Below are 27,413 nucleotides of genomic sequence, written 5' to 3'. Positions count from 1 at the left end.
TTTTATGGACACTCTTGAGTTGTGTTAAAATTAATAAAGAAAATTAAAATTATTAATTACAAATATAATTAATATTAATGATAAGTTTAAATAAGAATTGAAAAAATGTATTAAATTAGTTTTAAATTATTAAAAAAATCCATAAATTTAGAAATTGTAATAATTCATTTTTAATTTCATTAACTATCCCATGGATCACCTGTCCCAAAAAATAAACTCTATTCTCCTATCCCCACATACATAGTGGAAATATATACACACACGTGTGTATGTATAAAGTAATATTTTTATATACATAATGTGTGTATGAGACAGTGGGACAGGATTATATTTGGGACAAACGATCCGGTTCGAGTTTGTAAGGTATTAGGTTTATCTGTAATTTACTTATTATGCATTTTTTTTTTTTAGCGAATTTTCAAAAAAATTAATAAAATAATTCAAATACACGTGATAAAAGATGATTGGTGAGAGACAAAATACATCGAGAATAGATTAGGGTAAGTGAACCCAAATAAATAAATGCATATTTGATTAGATTACCAAAAAAAGAAAAATCAGAGCAGATTTTGATGTACCTGAGGAAGATACAAATTATTAGGGTAACATGTTTTTTTTTATGCGTGTAGGACCTCTTTATCATTTTAGTCTTGTAAATGGAGTTTATCGCAAATTAGTTTTATAAGTGAAAAATTTTCGTTGTTTTAGTCCTCCGGTGCCAGAGATGTCCACGTGGCTCGCCGGAGGTGACGTGTCCATCAGGTCAGTGACACCTGGCGAACATGTGAATTTATTTTTTTTCATTTTTTTTAAATTTTTTAATTTTTTTTTAAAATTGGACTAAATAAAAAAATTAAAAAAATAAATAAAATAAATTAAAAATAAGTTTTTAAAAAATTTAAAAAAAATGAGAAAAAAAAATAAAAAATTCACGTGTCCGCCAGGTATCGCTGACCTACCGACACGTCACCTCCGGCGAGCCACGCGGGCGTCTCCGACGCCGGAGGACTAAAACAGCGAAAAGTTTTCACTTATGAGACTAGTTTGCGATAGGCTCCACTTACGGGACTAAAATGATAAAGGGGTCCAGTTACGAGACTAAAAAAAACAGTTTACTCAAATTATTAATGTAGTATTCTTAATATAAAATTTAAAATAAAATTCTCTTTTTTATTATTTTTTAAAATAAATTTTTAAAGAAATAATGTGAATAAATAATTAAATATACTAGCAAAGACAATGTGTAAGTGATATTGAGAGAGTATTGGGACTAAATGTGAATAATTAAATTAAGGCCAAACTGTTTTTTAGTTCCGCAAGTGATCCCTTTATCATTTTAGTCCTATAAGTAGAGTCTGTTGCAAACTAGTCTCATAAGTGAAGTTTTCGTTGTTTTAGTTCTCCGGCGCCGGAGGATTAAAACAACTAAAAATTTTTACTTATGGGATTAATTTGCGATAGGCTCCACTTATAGGACTAAAATGATAAGGGGTCAGTTACGGAACCTAAAAAAAAAAAAGTTTACCCTTAAATTAATTAAGTAATTAATACTCAATAATTTAATAAAAGTACTAAATGGTAGGTAATAATATTAAAATTGTTGTTAAAAATAATAATTTAAATTTAAATGTAGATTAAAAAGATAAAAAAAAAATAGTTATAAAATAATTATTATAAGAGCATTTGTTATAGTTAGAGTTTCCGCTCCATTATCTTTCTTATTTCTTTTATCCACGATGTTATGTACACGTTAACATTCAAATTATTCTCTACATCAAATTATTCTCTAACATATATGATAGCATCGTCACCTCCACTCCATGATCTTTTAAATTTTATAAAATTCATAAGTATTATTTATTTTTATATATTTTTATTATCTAGTAATATATGAATAATACTCTCTCCGTTCTAATTTAAAGTATCTTTTCTAATATTTCGTCTGTATCATTCAAAAATACTCATTTTCGTTTAGTAATATTAATCATACTCCTATACTAAAAATATTCTCCACTTTTCTTTAAATTAAGGGTGTGTTTGTTTGAGGGATTTATTTGGATTTCCACTATTCATCCTATTTTTTCCCCCCAAAAACATCAAATCAAACACCTATTTTTTATTTTTTATATTATACTAAAAATCAATTTTACATTCAAAACATCACATCAATACCTATTTATATCACATCATACAGCTATTCAAATTCAAAATTTTTACTATTCAAATCCCAATCCAAAATCCAAACCCCCAAACAAACACACCCTAAAAATATATAATTCATTACATATACAATTACTTTGTACAGAAATGTCAAAGAGCAAAAATATCAAATTTTTTACGCACTTTTATAACCAATAAAATATTATTATTTTTTTAATCTCCTAGGACGGGAGAGTATATATATAATACTATTATATTTTAATTTAAAATTATTAATTTATATAATTTGTAATAAGATTATATAATATTCACTCCGTCCCAATAGACTTGTCTTATTTGTCCATTTTTATCCGTCTCAAAACAATTGTCTTGTTTCCTTATTTAGTAATCGTGGTCTCCACTCTATAACAAAATTATTCATACTTTTTCAAGCTACCTCTAATTTATTACTTTAATCTACTTTTTAAAAGCATTCAAAAAGTAAGGGTATTTTAGTTTTTTACTTTCTATTTTATATCCACTTTCAATTAAATAGTATTATTCTCTAATTCTCGTGTCCACTCTCAATAAGACATCTTATTACTATTATTTTGATATATTAAAAGTGACATTTGAAACTTAAATGATTAAAATGAACTTGAATTAATACACTGTTCGAACAATTTTTGTTTTTAACAAATTTAGTAAAAAAACTAGTTGAAGAAAGACTAATATGAAAATAAGAAAAATATAATGTTGAAATTAGATATATAAAAAATTACTCCATCCCTCGTCAAAATGTATGTCCATTTGATCGGACACGTGTTTTAAAAAAGTAGGTAAAAATAAAAAGATTTTCTTTTTTAGGGTAAAAATAAAGTAGACAAAGTAGTACATGTTTACTAATAAAAGAAACAATAATTAATTTAGATGATAACAAAAAATAAAAATAAAAATGAGAATAATTTTGAATGATATGTGAAGTATAATTGAAAAATATGTAGGTGAATGTGATATTTCGAAATAAATTTGAGTTGTATTTGTATAATGACTATTAGTGTTTATTTTGTGTTTTGATATTTTTTTATGTAAGGTATGAAAAATTGTGTAAATGATATAACAATAAAAAATGTGTAGTATATTATTACTTTGAATGTGATATTTTGAAATAAATTTGAGTTGTATTTGTATAATGACTATTAATGTTTATTTTGTGTTTTGATATATATATATATTTTTTATGTAAGATATGAAAAATTGTGTAAATGATATAACAGTAAAAAATGTATAGTATATTATTACCTTTTTTTAGAGGACATGTTGAAAATTTTATTGAAAGACTAATATTTGTGTATTAACTATATTTATTAATTAAGATTATTACATGTAATAAAAATTCATAAAGTAACAAGAGAGGTAATAAAAAAGACAACTGTAATAAAATGTTCTTAGTCATCCATCCCACACATATATTAATATATTTCAAAGTGTTTTATTTTATAATTTTTTAATAAATTTTTATTTTTAAGTAATAATTTTTATTTATACAAATTTTTAGTATTAATTTTCTTTACATATCTTTTCTATTTTATTAATTTTACAAAAGAGTAATTTAATAATATTTTGTAAGAATAAATTATGTGTCTTGTTTGTTTTTTTTATTTCAATCATTTTTTTTATTGTTTCAACAAAAAATTAAGTTGATAGTTTATTTTAAGTTAATTTTAAACTACAATTACTATTTTTCAAGTTCAAATCACACTATTTAATATTAATAATTTAATTTAATTTAATTTATATTTATTAAAAATAATTCATATAAATTAAATTTATAGAAATAAATAAAAAAATAAATATTAAAATATTTAATTTTTTAGGAAAAATAAAAAAATATAAAATTTTTAAATGAGTCTATGTTATTATATTTTAATTAAATTGATTTATATTTATTAAATAAATTTAAATGAGTATAATTTATTAAAAATAGAAAACATCAATTAAGATGAAATAGATTAAAAAGGAAAATGTATGAATTGATTTGTGAAGAAGGGATATTTATTAATTTTTTGTTTCATATGCTTATCTTTTATTTTTTTTGAAAAATTATAGTATTATTCTTTTTATTTGATATTATAAAATCGAAAAATAATAGAAAGTATATATGTATTATAAAACATTTATTCAAAATTTTAAGCTTATTCTATTTCTTATGACAAAAGTATACTTTAATACTACCTTTGTTCATTTAGAATATTTATATTGGTTTATTTTGCAAGTTGATTTTTAAATATTAATTATAATATCAAAATACAGTATAAATTAAAAAATAAAAATAAAAATATACAAATATAAAAATATTTTTTAATATTTATATAATAAAAAATAATATAAATTTATTAAGTGAATAGAATAGCGCTGAGTAATATTTTTTTAAAATAAATTATACGTGTGAAAAATATATGCTGTTATAATAGAGTACTAGCATGAATACGTGTTAATTACGGTAAAATTATGTCAAATATATTTTGTAATATAATTTTATATAAATTTTATTTTTGCATATTTTAAATATATATATAAGAGTTTAAATGGAAACTAAGAAGAGGTGATGAACAAAAGAGTGTAGAGGGGCACGCAGGCGGGCAGACGACGGGCTCAAAATCTGCCGCACCAATGCGCTTTGTTCGGTGATTGTTGAAACTTTAACGTTGTCGATTGTTGCTGCTGCTGTTGTTGTTGTTGTGATTATATGATATGATGATGATGGACTTCTCGGTTTTTGTCACGGCGTATATAAATTCTCCAACGCCTCTCTAAACCCTCCCCACCCACAAACTCTGCCTCTTGTTTTCTATTTACTGCTCTCCGTCTCTCCTTCCTTCCTGTAATCACCAATCTCAATCGCCGCCAGTCTCTAACTTCCACCGCTTTGTAATTTTTTTTATTTTTTTATCTTGGAATTCACCGCCCTGCAGTTACATTCTCAAGTCTAAGTTTGCCCTTTTTTTAGCTTTCGGTCTTTTGGAGTAGAGAGAAGGAACGGGAGAGAGAAGCTTTGGCGGTGGTTCATTTATACTTATTGTTGAAATTGGGGTTGGGATTTTGCGATGGATTGTAGTTGAATTTTTGGCTACTTGTCTGTTTTTCTATTGGGGTTGAATCGTTTCGATCATTGGGAGGATTGTTTGTATTTCGTTAAATTGTGGAAGGTTTGAGAGGGAGAGATCCCTTTTTGTCAAGAATTGTAGTTTGTCTTTGTTTAGGTTTATTTCTCAGGTGTTTCTTCGATTCAACTTGAGTGGAAGCGAGGATTTTGTTTTTCAGAAAAGAAGAATCAAGATTGTATCTCAGAAAGGTTGATTTCATTGTGATTAACAGAAATTTATCTGTGGCTCTTTATTTTGTTGTAGTCAAGTTTGGGGTATCTCATAAATTGAAGTTCATGTTATGTTCTTTCTATGCCACTGAAAAGAGTTAAGGACTTTCGATGAAATTGATAAGCATGTGAGCATTTATTGGAAGACACTTGATGTTCTTATGGTGATATCCTTGTTTGATAAAGCAGCATAATTATTTCAGATTGTTTCGATGAAATTGAAGTTCATGTTATGTTCTTTCTATGCCACTGAAAAGGGGTATGGACTTTCGATGAAATTAATAAGCATGTGGGCATTTATTGGAAGACACTTAATGTTGTTATGGTGATATCCTTGTTTGATAAAGCAGAATAATTATTTCAGATTGTTTTGTTGTCGGCATTAGTCTAAAATATTCTCTAGATCATAGAGATATTGCTTATAAGTATTGGAGTATTCGTCACGTGCGAAATTTATGCTTACCTGTACAACTAAATTAACGGTCTTGTTTGTTGTATGCGAGCTGAATGACTTGTTCTGAGTCCTACCGTGGCACGTGTCGTGTTTTTCTTTTACAAAGCTGCCTTTTTTGTATTAATTGGTGTTTTCTTTTTCATTCTAAGAAACTATGTCAATTATTGTTACCTCTTCCAGATGAGAGAACTAATATTCTAATTGTTTTTGTGTGGTTGTTTCAGAAATTATCCATTTGAATGAAATGGCCAATAACCCCCAATCCACAGGCATGCTGGTATGTATTTGAGATGCCTTTTTAGCGGTTTTTGAAGCTGTCTATTTTCCTTTTATGCTTTTTATTGCATGCTAACTTGTAAATACATTATATGGATGAACTCTTACTACAATCAAATTGAATGGTTGTCTCATGCTCGCCTGATGTTAATATCCTCAATCCATGTTTAAGAATGCTTTTGTTGGTAAGGCTGTTCACACTTTAACAAGTGAGCATATACTTTCTGAAAAATATGGTGTGAGAATTACGATACTATCGGCGGTCCTATAGAGTGGTTTACAAATGTGACTATTCTTTGGTTGAGCTTAACCTGTCAATCAAATGCTTGTTCTGTTCTTGTAAACCTATATTTTTATCCAATCTTGAAGATGGTAATAAGGGTGTAGCCGAAGTATGTGCATCTACGAATTCTTCAATTTTCAAGTTCTATAAACATCAGATTATAGTTTGTGTACGATTCCATTTTTTACCTCTGGATTCACCCCTGGCAGAACCAGATGTACGCCCTAGCAGCCCATCTGGATGTATACCAGATGTGGCAACTGCAGGCCGTCTTTGGGCTTGCAGCCAGACCTAGTCCATTTAGCCCAGTTGGCCAATTACTAATTATTAAAGACTCCTATTATTTCTTAATTATGGCATAATGACATTGAGGCTTAAATAGGTAATTAGTATCAATGAAAGCATTATTAAATTCTTGGCTTATTAGTGGTGATAATGGTGCGATAAGGTCTTACCTTGTATTTGATTGTTGATTTTAGTATTTGTAATTTTGCTTAAATTCTATGGCCTATAAGCTTGTCCATCAACTCATAAAAGTTGTAAAAAATGTTGTATGTGCCTCCCAAGCATTAAGAATTAATCATTGTTTCTGAATGATGCCAGATACATTTCACTCTTTATAATTTCTGGAACCCTTTCGTTTGTTTCTCTACCAAAAATAGAATTAGAATTGGCATTATGTTTGTAGTCTGCCATCATCTTTCTAGGATACACATTGAAAGATCACTGTCTTCTAGATCTTGCTCTGTTTCTGTGTTATGCATCTATGCTTTGTTTGATATTACTTTTTGTCTCTCTGTTTGCATGGATACCTGGAAATCCGGTTCAGCCTCATATGATTAGTCATGTAGGTCCTCCAAATCCTATTCCATCTATGACGATGCAAGTAGGTCCTTTATTTCATTATTCATTTCAGACGAAGTGGTTGAAAGTTTATTCACTTGATTTTGCACTGCAAACTTATAATTCATTCTTTTGTTTTAGTACCGTCCTGCAATTCCACCACCTTCGCAGACATTTCCGGTACATTCTCAGCAATTTCAGCCTGGTGGACCTGTAAATATGGGAAGGCCTCCTCCCCCTCAGTATGCCCCAGCAGGGACACCTCTGCCTCCTCCACCACCACCTCCAAGATCCAGTCTTGCAGGACATGCACTGGCCCAAGGATTACCATCCCAACAGACAGATGTTCCACCCAATAGACCCATGATTCCTGCACCAGCACAGTCTCATATTTCCAGCAGTTTCATGCCAAGTTTTGGTGGTCCTATAAATCCTAATATGCCGTACAATGTAATTCTTTTTCATCTTAATTCCTTATGATGATGATGTAGGTAGTCAGGGTGTGAAACTAATGTATTTCAACATATTTACTTGTTTCCCAGTTGTCATCTGGTGGCCAGCAACAAGTGAATGTTGTCTCTGCTGTTCAGCATCCAGCAATGCCCCTTACCGATGCTCCCAATTTCTCTGCCGGAGGTCAGCCTTGGATTCCCCATCCCAGTCAGAAAATACAACCTGTGTTGCCTACGCAGCCATTTGGAGAACAAAACGCTGCTGGACCTTCATGGTTCTCAACTATGGCCTCAACTGCAAAGCCTGTTACCCCTTTGAAGCCACATGGGGAGCAAAATCCTGGGCCGCAACATTGGATTCCAAGTGGGAATCAAAATGTTCATTCTGGCACACCGGTGCAAACTGAGGAACAAAGTAGTGGTGTGGTGAGTTTAGTGGCAATATATTGTTTTGTTCTGTCATATCATCTCATTTAAAGCCAAAATAAAATTCTGGAGATCTCCTTTTCAGTTAAAAGAGAAGAGTGTAAAACCTGATGCAGCAAAAACCAGACGATCAGAATGGATAGAGCACACTTCTCGGGAAGGCAATAAGTATGTGGTTGTTAATTGTGAAATGTTTCAATTTTGTGGAAGTTTTTTTCTATTTTTATGACATATGTTGTGTCTGTAAAAGCAGCATTTAGTACCATGGCATTTTATAAGTTTTACTTGAGAATATTGGGTTGGCTATGTTACAACCAATTATATTTGGGAAAATTACAAACTTGTTGGCAGTTGACTGTTGGTTTCTTACTCTTTTTTTTTTTGCTATTCCAGCGGATGATGTCTTAACACTAACTTTGAAATGCAGATATTATTACAGCAAAAGGACAGGGATTTCTTCTTGGGAGAAGCCTCTAGAATTGATGACACCAATCGAGGTGAGTCGCAGTAAGATGAATACTATATACATAGCATACCTTTCATGTCGAGATAGAACAATTATTAAATATTCACTTTAGAACATCATCTTTCCTGTCTTCAGCTAACATCAATCAAGGCCTTTTTACTTGTTAACCTGATCTCTGCTTTTCAAGTTAATTAATTCACAATGGGCTCAAATTATATGACACAGTGGTATATTTGAATATTAATATTCAAATGAAGCATGCTGATCCCATTTAGTTCTGAGTGAGTAACCGCTATGTCATCTTGAAGTTGGAGTTTCATGCTTAATATATTGATTAGTAATTTACAACTCACTAGCTCCACCTTATGAGCATAGTTTCCAGAATTATTTACAGATATTTTTGTTAGAAATTGTCCAAAGAAAGATGTTGAGATAATGCAGTTGTGTATCTTTGACATTTCTCTTTATCTCGTGTAATCATTGTCGGTGTGTGTAAATCATTGTCGGTGTGTGTATGCACACATTGTGGCAGTATCTAATGACTCAATGAATTCTATTATGTAAGGAACAGAAAGCCTATCCGTGTGTGTATGCACACATTGTGGCAGTATCTAATGACTCAATGAATTCTATTATGTAAGGAACAGAAAGCCTATCCCTTGTGATTGAAAATTAAGTTCAATTTTTCCATTTTACATCTTGATATTTTGAATGCACACCATAATCTTAATTCGTCTTGCTTCTGTTTTTATTGTTTAGACTGTTGTTCACCATTGGATTATCCTGAAATGTGTACTATTGTTGAATTGTATAATTATGTTACTGTTTGGTTAAGCTTATTAGATGCATGCATTCAACATTGTCATTCTTTGGGTTTCACATCATCAAATTCTTCTTAATGAACCCCTTCTTGGACACATAATGATTTAATTGCTGTTACTTCCAATTCACTAGATGATCATGAATAGGTGGTTTATTATGCAGCTTGAGAACTTCAACGTTCTATGGTACCAATATATATACCTCTTATAATTGTTAATTTATTTGTACTATATGGGTTTATATGTAAAATGGGAGATAGATTCATCCACTGAATCATCATTGCAACTGCATATTTCAAAAAGTTCATCTCTTGCTTTTTTTTCCCTCTCTCTTCTTGCATGTGTAGCTAATTCAGCTTTTATGACTACAGAGGGCTGATGCAACCACAGACTGGAGAGAAGTCACTACACGTGACGGGATAAGGTGTACATATAACTGTTCTCCTGAGTTCAAAAGTTTGTTATGTTGTTGCAATGAAAGATGAGATGCCTTTTTATCTTGGTAGTTGTTATATTATACTGACAATTTTTTATATTGGCAGATTTTATTATAATAAGGTCACAAACACATCAAAATGGGTTTTGCCAGAAGAAGTCAAGGTACATGTTGTCTTAATGACAAAAATATAATTCTGTTTCAACCCTGTTTCCTGACTGTTCATGTGCAAATGCATGTAACTAATTGTACAGTTGGCTCGTGAGCGAGCAAGTGTGCTTTCATATGAGGGAGCATCGACCATGAAGGATGTAACTTCTTGTTTTACCCCTGCTGTATCTGTTTCTGGAGCAGAGTCATTGACTCCCAATGCAAGTAATTTACCTTCCTTGGTGACTCAAGAAATGGCACCAAGCCCACATTTAGCATCATCTGCTGCTAATCTGGAAACTGTGGTGGTGCCTGGGTCATCAAGCATGCAAGAGGAACCTGCTGAGAAAAAATCAGACAACACAGGGAAACATACTCCAGTGGAAATTGCCTCATCAATGGCTGTATCAGACATACCTGTGCCTGTTGCTGTGACCACTGCCATGACTCCACCACTGTATCTCATGCTACCTTTGACTGCTATTCTTCTGAATAGTCTCGTGGTTAGTGGTATTCATGGCTTTCACTGTTGTTTCAGGAGAACCTCCACTACACCACCTCAGGATGCTGCTGCCGGATCTGCTGTAAAATCTTCTACTGGAGGTGCAGAGGTGAATATATGCCTCTTCTACACTCGTTTTATTTTATTTATTTTTCTCCTATGCCAGTCAAGCATCACCCTTCACAACAAAAACTTTTAATTCATTCTTTCTGCAGGAAACCACTAAAAGTGTGGGAAATCCAGGATATGGAGACATCCGCACACCAGAAGGCGGCATCAGTTCTGCCGAAGGGAAAAAGGTAGGTCATGGACCAGTTTATGAGACTAAAGAGGTATAGCTTGTTGGCCACATTTCTCTATGTGATTAGTTTTCGAGTATCGCTTATCACCCTCACTTCTACTTGTATCGATTCGCTTTAGGAAGCGAAAAAAGCGTTCAAGGCCCTTCTGGAATCGGTAAATGTTGGATCTGACTGGAATTGGGACCAGGTCTGTTGCTTATTTTGTACCATATCTAATTTTTTATGAGAAAACCTCTTTTTCTAAGTAAGGGTATTAAATAGGCCATGAGATTGATAATAAATGACCGAAGATATGGTGCACTGAGAACACTTGGGGAGAGAAAGCAGGCTTTCAACGAGGTACGCTCTTTAGCCACTAAAAGTTCGGCAGACTTTTATATTATGCTCCACATTGTCAAGTAATTATTTTGAAAGTTCACGTGCAAATACTGCTTGTTTTCCGCTGCTTAGTTTTTGGGGCAGAAAAAGAAACGAGAAGCTGAAGAGAAGCGTGCGAGACAGAGAAAGGCAAGGGAAGATTTTAAGAATATGTTACAAGTAAGTGGAATTTTGTTACGATTCTATGTCAAAGCATATCTAATCATATCTAGGAAGCATGTAAAACTTTTATGGTTTGTTTATTGAAATCTATGGCTCTATGATGCTTGCTCCCAGGAATCTAAAGATTTGACACCATCAACTAGATGGAGGTTAGTTTCCGTCTCCACTCTTCACATCGCTATAATTGAAACACATTATTATTATTATTTGGATGCAGTTAATTCCATTTGTTTGATTGCAGCAAAGCCGTAGCAATGTTTGAAAAGGACACTCGTTTTCTAGCTGTTGAACGAGCTAGAGATCGAGAGGACCTCTTTGAAGACTACATGGAAGAGCTTGTGAGAAAGGTAGTGCTTTTGTTAATGTTTTTACTTGAAAAAGGATTGTCAGATGGTTCTTTTACTACAGTATCCTTCATTGGCTCCACATGTGAAGTTGAAACGAGAAAATTTCCAATAACTGCTTCATCCGTAAACCCTACTATATACAAACAAATAACTAAACGGTTTGATGACCTCTAAGATATTTTGCAATAATATCCACAAGTTGACCATTCCCTGTAACATGTATGGTTAAAGTGGCATCAATCTTTATATGCTTAGTCCTCTCATAAAACACAGGATTAGATGCAATATGCAAAGCAAACAGCCTCACGAAGTGATTTAGGAAGTGAAATAGAAGATAAGTGTTGAAGCAGAAGTGTAATAAGTGGGAGTTGGGTGATGAAAACTAAAGAAATTGTAAATAGGATGTGGGTTGTGAGAAGATTGAGTACCTCGGCATAATGGTGCACGAATGAAATGAGGCAGGAATAGAGCTGCAGCAGGAGGAGAGGACGATGGCAAGGCTCATAAGTCAGGACTGTCTGAAGGGACTGTAGTAACATGATCAGTAGGAACGTCGGAATGAGACACTAGAGGTTGAGGACGATGACTATAAACTTGAATAGGTGATGCGGAAGAAGAGAGGAAGAGAAAGGAATTAGTAGCACATGAATGACAGATGGTGTCGTAGGCGAAGAAGAGAAATAAAGAGTTGACTCGAAGAAGGTAACATCTGTGGATTAACTAAATGCGTAAACCCTAGAAATGAAGAGTTGACACAAGAAACTTCTAATGATTGTTTCATCCGTAAACCCTACACTATAGACAAACAAATGTCTAAATGCGCCTACACGATGGACTAATCTAAATACAATATGGGCCTATACAATATGTCCAAGAAGTATTCAACTTTTAGTTTATTTTATTTTATGTATACCAACATTGGAAGTGTTACTATTCAATAGTTTAATAATGGACCAGTTTGCTGCATTCTTTGAGCATGTCAATGTCAATTACTGAATTTCATCAAGCATTACTTTGTAGTTTTTTCTTTTTCTTTGGGCTAACATATAACAGAGCTTTAATCAACTTGATGCAACTCTTTGGAACCTGTAATTTAGTGAATATACTTATTGTTCATTCTTGGCTTGATATGCTGCTTATCTTTGTTAGGAACGAGCAAAGGCCATGGAGGAACACAAGCGTCACAGAGTAGAATATTTGGAATTTTTAAAATCTTGTGATTTCATTAAGGTATTACTCTTTGTTTTGTATTTCTTTGAATAATCTTTTACCACAAACAGTAGCAATCCATTTTGTTTATTAACATATATCCTCAGGCTAGTAGCCAATGGCGAAAAGTTCAACACCGCTTGGAAGCTGATGAGAGATGCGCACGCCTTGAGAAAATAGAACGCCTAGAAATTTTCCAAGTAACAAATATTCACTTCTGTGGAGTTTTGAAATCATCTGTCAGCAGATATGTGATTTACCAGTGTCAAGCCTTCATTTTTTAGGAATACGTTCGAGATCTAGAGCTGGAAGAAGAGGAACAGAGAAAATTGCGAATGGTGATTACTCTGAATGTGTTTGTGTACAACTTTGTAATGTGCGTCCACTATCACTGTGCCGATGACGTATCTAAACTAAAAACATAAACTGTTGGAACAGGAGGAACAGAGAAAAACAGAGCGTAAAAATCGGGATGAATTTCGGAAATTGATGGAGGAACATGTTGCCAGTGGGATTCTCTCTGCAAACTCACATTGGCGAGACTATTGCATGAAGGTCCCATTGCTTTTTCTTATGAGTTTAAATTGGATAGTATCTTCTTATTTTCATTATGAACTCAATCATTGACATGGTTTTAGGTTAAAGATGAACCACCATATCTGGCTGTATCTTCCAACACCTCAGGGTCCACTGCAAAAGACCTTTTTGATGATGTCATAGACGATCTTGAGAAAAAGGTAGTCTACAATAGGTCACATTTTCTTGTTTTCTCGAACGATATGTTTAGTCTTTCAAATGATCAATTTTTTCTTCTAATAATTGTCTTGCAGTATTTTGATGATAAGGAGAAAGTAGAAGAAGCCATGAAGATTGAAAAGGTATCTGCTGCCTGTTTGGGTTTTTTTCCGACTTATTTACAGTCAATTTTACAAATTTGTGGTGTTTTAGATATCTTTGTCGAGTATGTGGGCATTTGAAGACTTCAAGGGTGCGCTAGCCAGAGAGATCGACTCAAAATCAGTTTCAGATGTCAACTTAAAGGTGTGAACCACAGTGTGAACCACAGTAGTCTTTCCCATTTATGATAACACTGCAGATCATATACTTTTTTAAACAAGCATTCATTATAAAAAAATGCTATAAGCAGTGATTATTGAAAGACCGGATTTTAAATTGTATGCCACTTCACAGTTTATATTTGACGAGTTGATGATCATCGTCAAGGAGAGAGAGGAAAAAGAATCTAAGAAGCGCAAGCGTCTGACTGAAGACGTCTATGAGTTCCTGTTTAATTCGAAGGTACGTAGAGTAAACAGTGTCTTTCATTTCACAATCCTTTAATTATGTGGAAAAATTTGCACCTTTGGTCCTACAAGAAAATTTCATTTCAATTTTAGTTTGTTAATCTTTTTCCTTAATAAAAAATATCTGTTTTGGCACTGTTTTGTTATTTTTTCATTTGATTCCAAAATGGGTTATAATACTGGAGCTAAGCTCAAAATGAATATTTCTTGTGACCGGAATTTTGTATTACCTTTCATTTTATAACTCTGTTCAACTTTCGCTATTTAACAGGAAGTAACATCTTCATCTAAATGGGAGGACTGCAAACCACTTGTTGAAGAAAGGTAAAGAGTTCTTATCTTTACCATATAATCACCAAATCCTGCCCCTCAATTTTTCGTTCCTTCTCAAAATGTACTATTGGTTTGTACAGGTTTATTGGCGAAGATAGCTTTTTTAAAGAAATATTCGACACAGTTATTCTCGATCTTAAAGAGAAGGCTAAAGAAAAAGAGCGCAAACGAAAAGAGGAGAAGGTATGTTGCTTATCCGCATCTGGGCTGTATAGTTCGTAATTTGCCGCATACATACACTGATCATAAATGAATTCAGGCTAAGAAGGAAAAGGAGCGCAAGGATAAGGAGAGGAGGGAAAAGGATAAGGACCGTAGACGAGGATATGGAAGGAGGAAAAATAAAAACAGACACAAGATAGACGAAACAGACAGCAACGGATCAGAATCCGAGCCACATAGTATGGAAGGAAGCAAAAGGTCGAGGGACCGGAGCAAGAAATTCAAAAAACGTCCGTTGACTTCTTACGATGATTCAAGCTTCGATGACGATGAGAAAGACCATTCCTTTTCTAGATATCGGAGGCAGGCTACAGAATCTAAAAGGCCTAAGCAGGTACATTCCCTCCTCGTCGACCTCCACTCAAATGTCGAAAATCATGTAATTAATCAAATTCATGTTTCTTGTTGCAACAGACATGGTGGTCCGGAGACGCTGATTTTGAAGGACAAAGCAAGAGGCACAGGAAGAGTTATTACTACCATGATCATGAGGAGCGCCACAATGCCAATGAGAATGAGGATGGAGAGGTTCGCTAGCGGCATTTTGTAAAAAGTCGATGACGGTCAGATTCACTTCCTTTCGACTCTGAATTATTACCCCGGGAAATATCTTTTTTTTTTATTTATTTTCTAAACTTGATCGCTCATAATCTCAAGAAACTTAAAAGGGGACATTTTTCAGTCAGGATAAATACCATAAATCTTGCCATCGGCGCACTATTTTCGCTCAATCATGCATATTTATTTAATCTATGGTAGGGTCGTCAATGATTGGCTTAAGTGAAGATATGGTAAACTTTGGCGAGTAGGTTGAGTTTGTGTCAAAATAATACTTCTGAATTAGACTCAATTATGATGGGACTTGCTCGAGTTTTGGTAAAAAAAATCGGAATGATTTCTGACACTATGATTGTATGCGCGAGCTTATTTACATATTTAGTGATTTCTAGGCTGATTTGTTGCGACAATTCTTGAAATTACTACGCCCATTGCAATGAGATAACGGAGCTTTTGTATTATAGTTAGAAAACTTGGTAGAGGTCGCCAAAAATAGCTAGGAAGCATAAGTTTGGTTCGAGTTTGAGTATTAAGTATTTTGTTCACGGTATACTTTTCAATGGTTATGGTGTTGACGGGACAAATCATAACCATATTAAACAAACAATAAATATTGTTATTTAAAATAGTATGTATTGTATTAAATAAAAGCATGTAAGTTGTACGAATATATTCTTTGCCCTGAAATTAATTGTAGCATAAATTATGCGGGATTATGTCTTGTATTTTTGGTTCTTGAATATGTTGTGTATATTCTGTTTATGTAATGCAATTGTGTTATGTTAATATAATACATTTTATGTTTATTTTTATAATATGTATTGTTAGCTGAATTTTGTAATTTCACACAGTAATTTTGTCGCAAATTTTAACTCAACAATAAAAATTATCTTTTTCTTTTTTTTAGATAAACAATTTATCTAAAGGACATTTTAGTTGGAAGGAGATATCAAAGATAGGTGAAAATATTTATAGTTTGTGATTTGTAGGTTTTCGAATCTGATTTTTACTATGTAAAAAAAAAAATTAAAATTAAAATTAAATTAAATATTTGTTTACATTTTTTGTATAAAAAAGATAATTTTATATTTAAAATATTATGTTAATATTTGTTTATATTATATTATATAATTATTTAAATTTTAAAATTTTATTATTTAAAACTAAAATTCTAACTTTCAAAACTACAACCAAAGGACACAAATGTAGGGTGGATGGAAATTAACGAATATTTTAAATTAGAGTAAATATTATTCCAGATATCATGTCCACGTTGTCGTTTTTGTCCGTCCTATATACCATGTCACTTTTTTTTAAAAAAAATGATTACACATTTTAATTTCATTTTCAATTTTTTAATTTTATTTTTTTTTAATTTTAATTAAACTAATTAGTTATCTTAATCTTAATTTATAATTATTTATATTATAGGATAATTATTTTCACTAGTATATTCTTAATTATCTACTAATTACACCCCTCCTGTTTACAGTGTAGCATACACGGTATCTGGATCGGAGGGAGTAGCATTTTTGTATACGTACGGTGAAACATCTTCAATAATTATTTTTATCTTAGTCCAACTTTTGTACATTTTTTTTTTTTTTTTTTTTAAGATTTAGCTTCTGAAGCAAAGAATAATATGTTTGTAAAATTGGAATAATACTATTTATTTCAACAAAATTTAGATCTAATTGTAAGGATTGTTAGAAATATTACTAAAATTAGAGAGGTCGAAAATGGTTTAAGACAAAAGTGGGAAGGACTAAAGTGAATATAAATTCATAACTGACCAACAATATATATGTAAATACAGTGATAATTAATTAAGAAGCTTCCAATTCCAGACCACAAATCAATGATAATAATTGATAGAAATAATCCATGGAAAGAAGAAAAAATTAATAATAATAATTTTAGACTAAAAACCTATAGACATTTGAAAATTTCCAATAATTAAATAAGTGGTCAATATCAGATATGTTACCAAAAATTTTAAATTTAGAATCAAATATCGAAATTAGAATGGCAATATTTACTTTTTTTTTTTTTTTTTTTACATAAATATGGGATCAAAAGTGAATACACGATAGATATATAAGCAAAGCTAAAAAACGACAACCACAGGTAAAAAGTTGTGATCCTTAAAAATTTATTCCTAACTACCAAAATATATTTATGTTGATATTTTATAAAAACGGTTGACCAAATTCATAAAATGCAAAAAGTTCATACATCTCGTGAAGATTGAAAGAAAAAATAAAACATAAAAAAAGGACCATAAAAATAATAAATTGAGAGGCAGAAATTCAACCACAGAAGCTTCTTTTACCCTTTTATTTATTTATTTTATAGAAAATAGTTATCCAAAGAAAGTTCTTTTAGGAGCAAAAACTAATATTATTTTAATAAAATAGTTTTTAAATATTTTTATGTGAAAAAAGATATATTTTTTTTTATTGAGAACCGTGTAATGTATAAAATAATAAATCCTATGTAAGTGTAGTATTATGTGCTTGTTATTTATTCGTGCTTTGCTTTTCATCTTCTAACCAACCCTACCAATTAATCATCACATTTTTTTATTTTCAACGCAGTTTACTTTTCTTAAATATTAAAAAAAACACATAAATAGAAAAAATAAAAAAATAAAATTATTAATTAACATAGTGTTGTCGTAAAAAAATCTACGGCTTAATCGGAATTAATTTAATCATAGGGTTCCCCGGCCTTTCCAAAAAATGATTCGGGCTATCTCCCGATAATCAAAAAAGTTGACGAAGAAGGTAAAACATAAATGAAAATTAAAATTAAATTGGAATTAATTGAAAAAACTGTAAAAATTTGAAACAGATACAGAAAAAATAATGCATACAAAAATTATGAAAAAAAAGGACTGGGATCTCTTTTCTGATTTGATATGTTCTGTTTATTTGTTTATTTTGAATCATGTTTGGATAAGATATTTTGAATACCTAATTATTTTTAAGAACTCCAACCACCTTCACTTCCACCTTCTGTGCTTCAAATGCACAAAGCCAGACTTAGCTGATCTGGATCTTCTATTGGGCTGCAAATCTCAAGGATTTGGACTGCACTTATGTTGGGCGGTCCAATTAATTTTGAGTGTGTACACAGGGAAGATCATTATCTGTCACAAGGTTATTTTTAATTTAATTTAATTTAAGTTTGATAATAATAAAAGTAAATTAATGGTTCAAATTGAACGTTGAAATATTATATTGTTGTTACGTATAAAATTTATAATTAGGTTAAAAAGCTCAAGTTAGAAGAAGAGATGGATCTATAAATGGGTCTGTTAGATTGATCAATGAGTGTTTTGAGATAATCGGGTGAAATAGACATATTTTTAAGAAAAATTGGTGGGTCGGAAGGTCTGCAGGTCAGATAGTCTGCAGGTCGGAAGGTCCGCAAGTCGGATGGCCCGCAGGTCGGAAAGTCCGCAGGTCGGATAGTCTGTGAGTCGGACAGTTCGCAGGTCGGAAGGTCCGCAGGTCGGATAGTCCGCAGGTTGGAAGATCCGCGGGTCGGATGGCCTGCAGGTCGGAAGTCCGCAGGTCGGATGGCCCGCAGGTCGGATAGTCTGCGAGTCGGACAGTCCGCAGGTCGGAAGGTCCGCAGGTCGGATAGTCCGCAGGTTGGAAGATCCGCGGGTCGGATGGCCCGCAGGTCGAATAGTCTGCGAGTCGGACGGTCCCGCAGGTCGGAAGGTCCGCAGGTTGGATGGCCCGTAAGTCGGAAGGTTTGTGGTCGGACCAAAAAGTCGGATGGTCTGCAAGTCGGAAGGTTTGCGGTCGGATCAACAAGTCGAATGGTCTGCAAGTCGGAAAGTTTGCGGTCGGATCAACAAGTCGGTTGGTCTGTGGTTGGACCAACAAGTCAGTTGGTTTGTAGCCGGACAGGCAGGTCGGTTGATCTGTAGTCGGATGAGCGAGTCATTTGTTTTGGAGGTCGGACGCTGCAGAGAGCGAGTGAGAATAGTAGTTTGGTCAGTTGGGCTACACGGGTAATAAGACGTTTGAGAACACGTGTCAGCAAAAGGGGAATTAGCAGACGGTTAAAAGGAGGCGTTGTAACCGTTTGGACGACGGTTCCAAATACCGTTTCTGAAGAATATTTAAGGATTGTGATTGGCAACTGACAAATTATCTTCAATCATCTTCAAACGACAACAAAGTCAGTGATTCGGGGATTATCATTTAAATTTTCAGTTTTTTATTTTCCAGTTTATTTTTTGTACCGTAGTGTTTAGTGTTTAGAGATTCCTAATCTCAAACACTAATTATATCAAATTTGAAGATAATTTTCTATTTTCGAATTTTATTTTTTATTGTTGGAAAAACACATTCAACAATTATTAATCAATATTTATAACATATACATATGATTTATTATCCCACAACATATAAAAGTCAACATCGTGATTTTCTCCAAGGTTATACATTGTACTTGTGATAAAAATAACAAAAAAAAAAAAATCAATTGAAAAAAATAAATAAATAAAAGGCAGTAAGTAAATGTAGAAAAAAAATAATTTAATTTAGTGGGTAAGGAACATGTTTGGATTGCCTATATGCAATAAATATTCCTTTGGACAAATTTAGGGGAAAGAATGAATACATTTATGTTCATGACAATTTTTAAAAATTGGGCCATTGAAATTTTGTGTATGGCGCTTTTGTGAATTGACGTAAATGCCCTTTCCATCTATTATATAACTCATTTCTTCTTCAGACAGACGGATCATTTGATCAACGAATTCCTCTGCAGAAACCACACAGAAATGGCTGCCAGCAATATCGCATCCATTCTTTGCATCATCATCACCGTCCATTTTCTATCATCTTCTCATCATCGGACGGCTCTCGCTCGTCCCTCCCCGGCGTTTCCTGACGTCACTCCCATGGAAACTCAACTTCTGGTCAGTACTACTTATCATTTATTATACATATATATTTAATTTGATTCAGGCATTTTTTTCATTTTTAAAACAATAAAAAACTAAATATTTGATGTGTTATTTTTTAAAAAATTAATATTTAATATTATATTTTTTTTAAAAAAATTATTGTTGATTAATAGCGTCAATTTCCAAAATTATTTATACTAAACTGAGTTAATATTTCAAATCAGAAATAACTGTTGTTGGTTCTTGTTTTTAAAGTGAACTTTGTAATTTTGCCATTAAAATTTGATTTCTATAATAATATATTAGATAAAGTCTATTTAATTTATTTTAGTACAAACTTTTATTATTTCTTTTAGTGTTTTTTTTATAGAAAATATTACTTCTAACTATTAAAATTAATAAAAATCAAATACATTGAATGAGAAAGAACACACTATATTTTTAAATAGAAAGTTTAGCTTTAAGCTTCTAAACCAAATCGAACGTATGACAGACTTTTGGAAATTTTTAGAATTTTAAAAAATTTTAAAATCATAAAAAATAATAATATTTAATGTAATATTTTTTCAAAATTGAACAGTGCCAAAATTTATTAAAAGAAAAAAAAAAAATTCTACAGAGAAATGGAATAATATACTCTACTATGAGTGATTAACAAATATATTATTTACTTAATATTATTAAGGTGTAATTATTTTTTAAAAGAACCGGTAATTAGTGTAATCAACTAATTTTTGGTAACCATCCTATTATATCTATAGGTGAAATAAAATAGTATACTCATTTCGTCCATTTTTTAATGTTCTATTTGACATTTACACATATTTTTAGATAATTAAGATTTTTGTTATAAAATGACAAATTTGTCCTTTATTTTGTGTATAAAAAAAGAAAAAATAACATAAAGATAAAAAAGTAAATTTTGTGTATAAAAATAAAAAGAAGACAATAATTGTTTTTACCTTTCAAATAGAAAAATATGACGTTAGCTTGTGGACAAATAAAGTATTAATTAATTAAGTATTCCCTCCGTCTCAATACAATAGTTTCATTTCTATAAATAATCATATCACTATAAAATTACCCTTACTTTTTTATTATTATTACACAATTGTCACTGCATTTTACACTAATACACTCACAAGGTCAAAAAAATCTTTTACTCATATTTTTTAATCACTATTAATATAATATTAATATTTTTTAAATCTCATATCAAACACAACTCGTACTATAATTTTGAGACAGATGACGTATGAATATATATGTAGATAGTATAATTACATCATTGAAAGTAGTAATAATTAACACAATGATGCATATGACAGGAGGAAAGGACCATAGGCATGGATGATGCATCATCAGCATCATCATCATCATCATCATCATCATGTGAAGGAATGATGGGTGAAGAACATGAACATGAGGAATGCATGATGATGATGAGGAGGACAATGGAAGCACACCTTGATTATATTTACACACAGTCACACACTACTCATAACCAACCCTAATTATTATTTATTCCTATTTACTATATAATGCTATTATATCCATTTCTAAATTATTATTACTATTATTGTAATTGTAATTTAAATTCAATTATAATTAGTTTCAGTATTAGGCACACTTTCATTCATTATTAACTACATTGGGACTTTTTTTTAGGCAGTGAGTTTATACTCATCCGTCTCATATCTATGTATCTGTTTATTTTTTACACGAAGTTTTAGAAATAATAGTATTATATTGGGACGTAGTAGAAATAAAGTAGAAATAACTAAAATAACTTTATTAGTATTGTCTGATATAAAGATAATAATATTTGTGTAATAAGGATATATACAATGTCAGGTAGATAGTACAGTTACTTAAAAAAAAAAGAAAAAGAAATTGATACTTTGTTATTGTTATGACACAGATTAAAATAAAAAAATTGATATTTTGTTATGGGATGTACGGACTATAATAATTTGATAGATATTTTACTAATTAATTTTAAATTAAAATTTCGAATTCCTTTTAGGTTCTGTTTCTTTGTGTCTGTGTCAAGTAATTGTCTATAATTGTTTCCTTAAAGCTTATTAAATTAAATTAAATTTTTTATTTATAATATGATATTAAAGATTTTCATTTGCAGTATTATATCAAACTTGTCTATATTGCATTAAAACCCTGTTTTAATTATAAATAATACAATTTTTAAAAAAAAAAAATTGAGAAAATTTAAATACTTGTTTCAAACAATCAAATATTTAACTTGAAATATTATATTTTAAATTTTTTATACAATTTCACATACCATCAATCCATCTAAAAACAAATTTGAATGAACAGAGTTATTATATCATACATTTATTTTTCAATTAATATATAATATATATAAAAATTATTCAAAATATTACGTGAAACTATATGTATATCAAATGGTATGACTTATCTTGTAGATTATTTATAAAATTTTCTTTTATCTCATTGATTTCAAAAAGGAAAAAGAAAAAATAAAACAAAATTACTACTATTACTATAAATAGGACAGTTTGTATTCAACACCTTTAGATAAAATAAAATAAAATAAAAATAAGAAATACTCTTCAAATAAATCAGTTTAACATTTGACATATGGTCAACGGCCCAAAAAAAACATTTAGGTTGCGAGTATTAACGCGGATTTTTATTTTTTATTTTTTAAATTTCACATCAAATAATTATATTTTTTAAAATTATATTACAAATTTATTTTATCCTCAAAATATCACATCTAATTTTTATTTATATGGCATCAAACATCTGTTCGAATTTTAATTTTTTATTATTCATATCCAAACACAAAACCCCCAACCCTAAAAAAAAACTTATTTTTGGATAAAAAACCATGAAATTATTGTTTTGGTAGAGAGGGCAAGAATAACTACGGTTTGAAAATTCAATTTGAACACGATGGAGATTAAAGATTTGTACTTTAAAATTAGGTTTGAAATTTTTTCAGTCTTTTGCAAATTTGGGTTGTGGTTGCCCCTATGCAATTCAGGTTGGCCCAATTTAATTTATCAAATAAATTTTACATTTAAATATTTTTAAGTAAATTATAAATATATCATAAACTTAAAAATATATTTAATATTTAAATTTAGATCACCAAGAGTTCGTGATCTGCTGCCGAAACTTTTTAAATTATCAATAAAAAATATTATTTTTTATCATAATTATATTTATTTACATTAATATAATTTTTTTTAATATAATAACTACACAAAATATATCTAAAAAATTAAAAATTTGTCTAGTCAAGAGTAGCATAGTTTAAAATCAAGCCCAACCTGAACTTTGAGATCCGACTAAAATTAGACCGAGCCTATGTTTGATACACTAAAAATGTGCTGGGTCAATCCGTCTTTAAAAAACGGGTCGATCCAGGATTGCCACCTCTATTTTGGACTTTATGTACTCCTTCTGTCGTGCAAATACATGCTCATTTGATCTGACACCGATTTTAATTAAAGTGAATAATAATAGTTACTTTTTTCTTTTATAGTAAAAAATAATATAACAAAATATAATAATTTTTTATTTAAAAAAGTAACGAGAATATTTTTTAATGACAATACAAAAAGAAAAATGAGCGTAGATTTATATAACATAGAGTATTATATGATAAATTTTTATTTTTATTTTTTTTACAATCAAATACTTTCTTTGTCCTAAAACCTTATGTATTTGGGTTAGTATCACCTTATTTAAGGTAATAAAATTTAGTAAATTATGATATTATCAACTTGATTTTTCATACTTTATATAAAAAGTTAATAATTTTACATAATTTTTTATATTAACAATTTCTTATACTTAATATAAAAAATAGTATATTTATAAAAATCACAAATGAACACACCCATTGTATTTTTTGTTGTTACGAAAATATTCATGTATTTATATTAATACTATGTTAATTGTTTTTACATAAATAATAAGATTGTATTTAGATGTATTATATAAGTATTTTGAGATTTTGAAGAATTTTAATTATATAAAAAAAAAATTGATAAAATAAATACTTAATGTAAATATTAAGGATTTGTTTGGTTTTGAGCTGATATTGGATATTAGTTTGAGTTTTAAATTAACTAGTATTTTGATAAAATATTTATAAGAAAAAATAGTATATATTTATTTTGTAAATTGTGTGGATTGAATAATGGTAATTTTAATTTCAAATAAGAAAAAACACATTTAATAATATATTTATTATATTATTGAGAAATAGACTTATTTACTTTTGGAATAAAATTTAATACTCTCTCTATCCTAGATACCGTGTCTGATACATTGTAGACACTATATTTTAGGAGGGGTATAATTAGTAGATAATTAAGAATGTATTAGTGAAAATAATTATCCTATAATATAAATAATTATAAATTAAGATTAAGATAACTAATTAGTTTAATTAAAATTTTTTTAAAAAAATAAAATTTAAAATTTAAAATGAGATTAAAGTATGTAATCATTTTTCAAAAAAAGAAAGTGACCTGGTACGTGGGACGGACAGAAACGGCAACGTGGACATGATATTTGGGACGGAGGGAGTATAAAATATATATTTTTTCTTTGATAATAATAAAAATAATATTTTACTAAAAACGAAATAGCCTTATTTTTTTTATAGTAATTGAAAAAGTTAACTTTTATTTTATGACATGGAAAATATTAGATATGATATGTTTATAGAAAATTTTGTAATTTTTTATATAATGCCTTAAATAAAATATATATTAAATTTAATATTTTTTAAAAAGATAATTGTGATGAATAATTTAAAAAATGACTTGCCTCAAATTTACTTAATTGTGGGCTGGATATGCATTGTCTAGATACGAAATATTTGACTTAAAATTGAATATTTAAAGACAATGGTTTTCTTTTTTTAAAAAAAAAATTAAATTAAATTTTGATTTATATTGTCTACATAAATGTTCTTTTCAAACCACGTCAGGTGCACATTTCAAATTCGCGACTTATCCATATATTTTTCACTATTTTTAATCAATTATGTGTGCAAAACTATTTTATAGTTTGATAATTTTTTATTATTGTAATTTTGATGAATTAATAATAATAATTTTATAAAAAGTTAAAATTCATCTTAAATAGATAAAGTTTATTTTCTTATTATTTTTTTAACATATTATTATTTTTAAAAATAAATTTAAAAGAATAATAATAAGTAAAAAAACCTAATAGAGGAATAATTTGGTAACCGTTATGAGTTGGAAAGGGAAATTACAAAATGCATAATCACATGGAGAGCGCAACAGTGCTATATCTTTTATCACGTGTGGATTCTTCACGACTCCGGAGAGCCCAACTCTAAAGTCAATCCTAGCCGTTTCCTTATCGGCTACGAAAAGTGAACGGTGTGGATCTTTTCAGGACTTCAAAACCCTGGGTTCGCATAAAGTTTTTGTGGTTTGACAGAAACGCGTAATCTACACGTACATTAACGACACAAACACTAATAAATAATCGATTATCTCTATTCTCTCGTGCCCTCATAGAAACCGCCACCGATTCTCTCTCTACAAGGTACCCGCACCAGTTCTTCCTTTCGCCGCCGCTCGGGAGAATCGACGCCGGAAATTCGAAGAGATCATGAGCTATTACAATCAGAATCAGCCTCCTGTTGGTGTTCCTCCTCCGCAGGGTAAGTATTTTGAAGTCAATTTTGGCGATTCTGTAGTGCGATCCAGTCGGAACGTATCGTTTTTGGATTGATCTTTTTTATTGTTTATCCTTTGTGCAGGATATCCGCCGGAGGGTTATCCGAAGGATGCTTACCCTCCCCCTGGTTATCCGCCGCAGGGGTATCCTCCTCAGGGCGGCTATCCGCCGCAGTATGCTCCGCAATACGGTCAACCGCCGCCGCAACAGCAGCAGTCCGGTGGTAGCGCCGGTTTTATGGAAGGATGGTACGCTCTCGCAACTAAATATTCTCTAGATATGTCTAGTTTCGCCTCTTTTGTTGAATTTTTCCTGTTCTGTGTGCATTTGATGATTTGGATGGCAAAAATGTTGGTCGCGGATTCAGATCTAAAAGATCTTGTATATGCTTATCTCGATTGTTTAGATGAGTTGACCGGAACTCCATTCTTACGCTTCGGTTTGTGGCTTAACTGCACCGACGGATTCATCCTTGGAGATTAATATATCTTTTGATTTATTTGTGTAGATTGTAAAATCTGACTGACTGCGGTTTCTTCTCCTTAAGGATTTTTCGTTCCGATCTATTCTCAATTTTAAGTTAACTGTTTGTTGGTTTACTTTTGAAGCTTGGCTGCACTGTGCTGCTGTTGCCTGTTGGATGCGTGCTTCTGATGAAGAAGAGATGGATTGATTTGATTTAACGAACAAGAAGAAATTGAAGGAATTCGATAACTCCTCTCCTCTCCTCTCCTCTCCTCCTTTTCATTGCGGCATTCATGAGTAAACAAAACAACTGCTCTCATCTTCTTGCTCTGTTCTATATTTGTAATATCTGTCGCTTTTTAATATGAATTCCTCTCGGATTTTTATTTGTTGATCGGAATTTCCACTCTCGGTCATCGATCAGAGTTTGTTATCTGCTTCAAATTGGTGTGTAAATTGTTGGAGAATTCCTTGCTTTGCTTCTTGTCAAACCATGTGCTATTCACTCACTCTCCCTTGTTTACGTTTCTTGAACTCCAAAGTTATCAAACATTCTACGATAAGGTTGAGTAAGGTTTTAGGTAGGTGTGTGTATACACTAGGTTTGGCAGATTTGTGGTTTTCACAGTAATCTCATCATCCCATCAATTTTGGTATTTTTATTTATTATAGTTTTCTAATTTCACATAAAATGTTTTTTTTTTTTTTCATATAAGTGTTAATTTTTTCTTAAAAAATGATCATACTATTTAATTTTATTTTAATTTTTATAATTTATAATTATTGATAGAGTATTTGTAATTAATTAATTAATTAATTTTTTTTCAGATTCAGGTTTCAACATGTATTAGGTTCTGTCGT

General features: G+C 30.7%; 3 protein-coding genes across 4 annotated transcripts; all 3 read left to right on the top strand.

The window, feature by feature from the left end:
• The first annotated feature begins 4,752 nt into the window (after positions 1 to 4,752).
• Positions 4,753 to 15,601, top strand: LOC127260879 (pre-mRNA-processing protein 40A-like). Of its 2 annotated transcripts, none has more exons than XM_051288882.1 (29): positions 4,753 to 5,494; positions 6,194 to 6,246; positions 7,358 to 7,414; positions 7,513 to 7,821; positions 7,914 to 8,249; positions 8,335 to 8,417; positions 8,677 to 8,746; positions 9,908 to 9,960; positions 10,079 to 10,136; positions 10,227 to 10,579; positions 10,661 to 10,733; positions 10,840 to 10,923; positions 11,045 to 11,113; positions 11,188 to 11,265; positions 11,377 to 11,463; positions 11,581 to 11,615; positions 11,708 to 11,813; positions 12,963 to 13,043; positions 13,130 to 13,222; positions 13,307 to 13,360; positions 13,461 to 13,577; positions 13,661 to 13,759; positions 13,853 to 13,900; positions 13,971 to 14,063; positions 14,214 to 14,321; positions 14,598 to 14,650; positions 14,740 to 14,842; positions 14,919 to 15,215; positions 15,296 to 15,601. In XM_051288882.1, the coding sequence occupies exons 2-29, from the start codon at positions 6,214 to 6,216 to the stop codon at positions 15,416 to 15,418; spliced, it is 3,153 nt and encodes a 1,050-aa protein (XP_051144839.1). In that variant the 5' UTR covers positions 4,753 to 5,494; positions 6,194 to 6,213; the 3' UTR covers positions 15,419 to 15,601. The 2 variants fall into 2 exon arrangements, with proteins under 2 accessions (XP_051144839.1, XP_051144838.1); XM_051288881.1 differs by having other exon boundaries at positions 10,840 to 10,956.
• A 4,601-nt stretch (positions 15,602 to 20,202) lies between these two features.
• Positions 20,203 to 21,989, top strand: LOC127261226 (phytosulfokines 4-like). The gene is made up of 2 exons (XM_051289475.1): positions 20,203 to 20,381; positions 21,698 to 21,989. The coding sequence occupies exons 1-2, from the start codon at positions 20,244 to 20,246 to the stop codon at positions 21,881 to 21,883; spliced, it is 324 nt and encodes a 107-aa protein (XP_051145432.1). The 5' UTR covers positions 20,203 to 20,243; the 3' UTR covers positions 21,884 to 21,989.
• A 3,913-nt stretch (positions 21,990 to 25,902) lies between these two features.
• On the top strand, positions 25,903 to 27,061 carry LOC127261240 (cysteine-rich and transmembrane domain-containing protein WIH2-like). The gene is made up of 3 exons (XM_051289492.1): positions 25,903 to 26,070; positions 26,170 to 26,335; positions 26,696 to 27,061. Exons 1-3 carry the CDS (start codon positions 26,019 to 26,021, stop codon positions 26,739 to 26,741), a joined length of 264 nt encoding a protein of 87 aa, XP_051145449.1. The 5' UTR covers positions 25,903 to 26,018; the 3' UTR covers positions 26,742 to 27,061.
• The last annotated feature ends 352 nt before the right edge of the window (positions 27,062 to 27,413 follow it).

The sequence above is a fragment of the Andrographis paniculata genome, unplaced genomic scaffold (genome assembly GCF_009805555.1).
Source record: "Andrographis paniculata isolate CXL003 unplaced genomic scaffold, ASM980555v1 Contig62END, whole genome shotgun sequence".
NCBI classification, from domain to species: domain Eukaryota; kingdom Viridiplantae; phylum Streptophyta; class Magnoliopsida; order Lamiales; family Acanthaceae; genus Andrographis; species Andrographis paniculata.
This window is presented reverse-complemented; position numbering and strand designations above follow the sequence as displayed.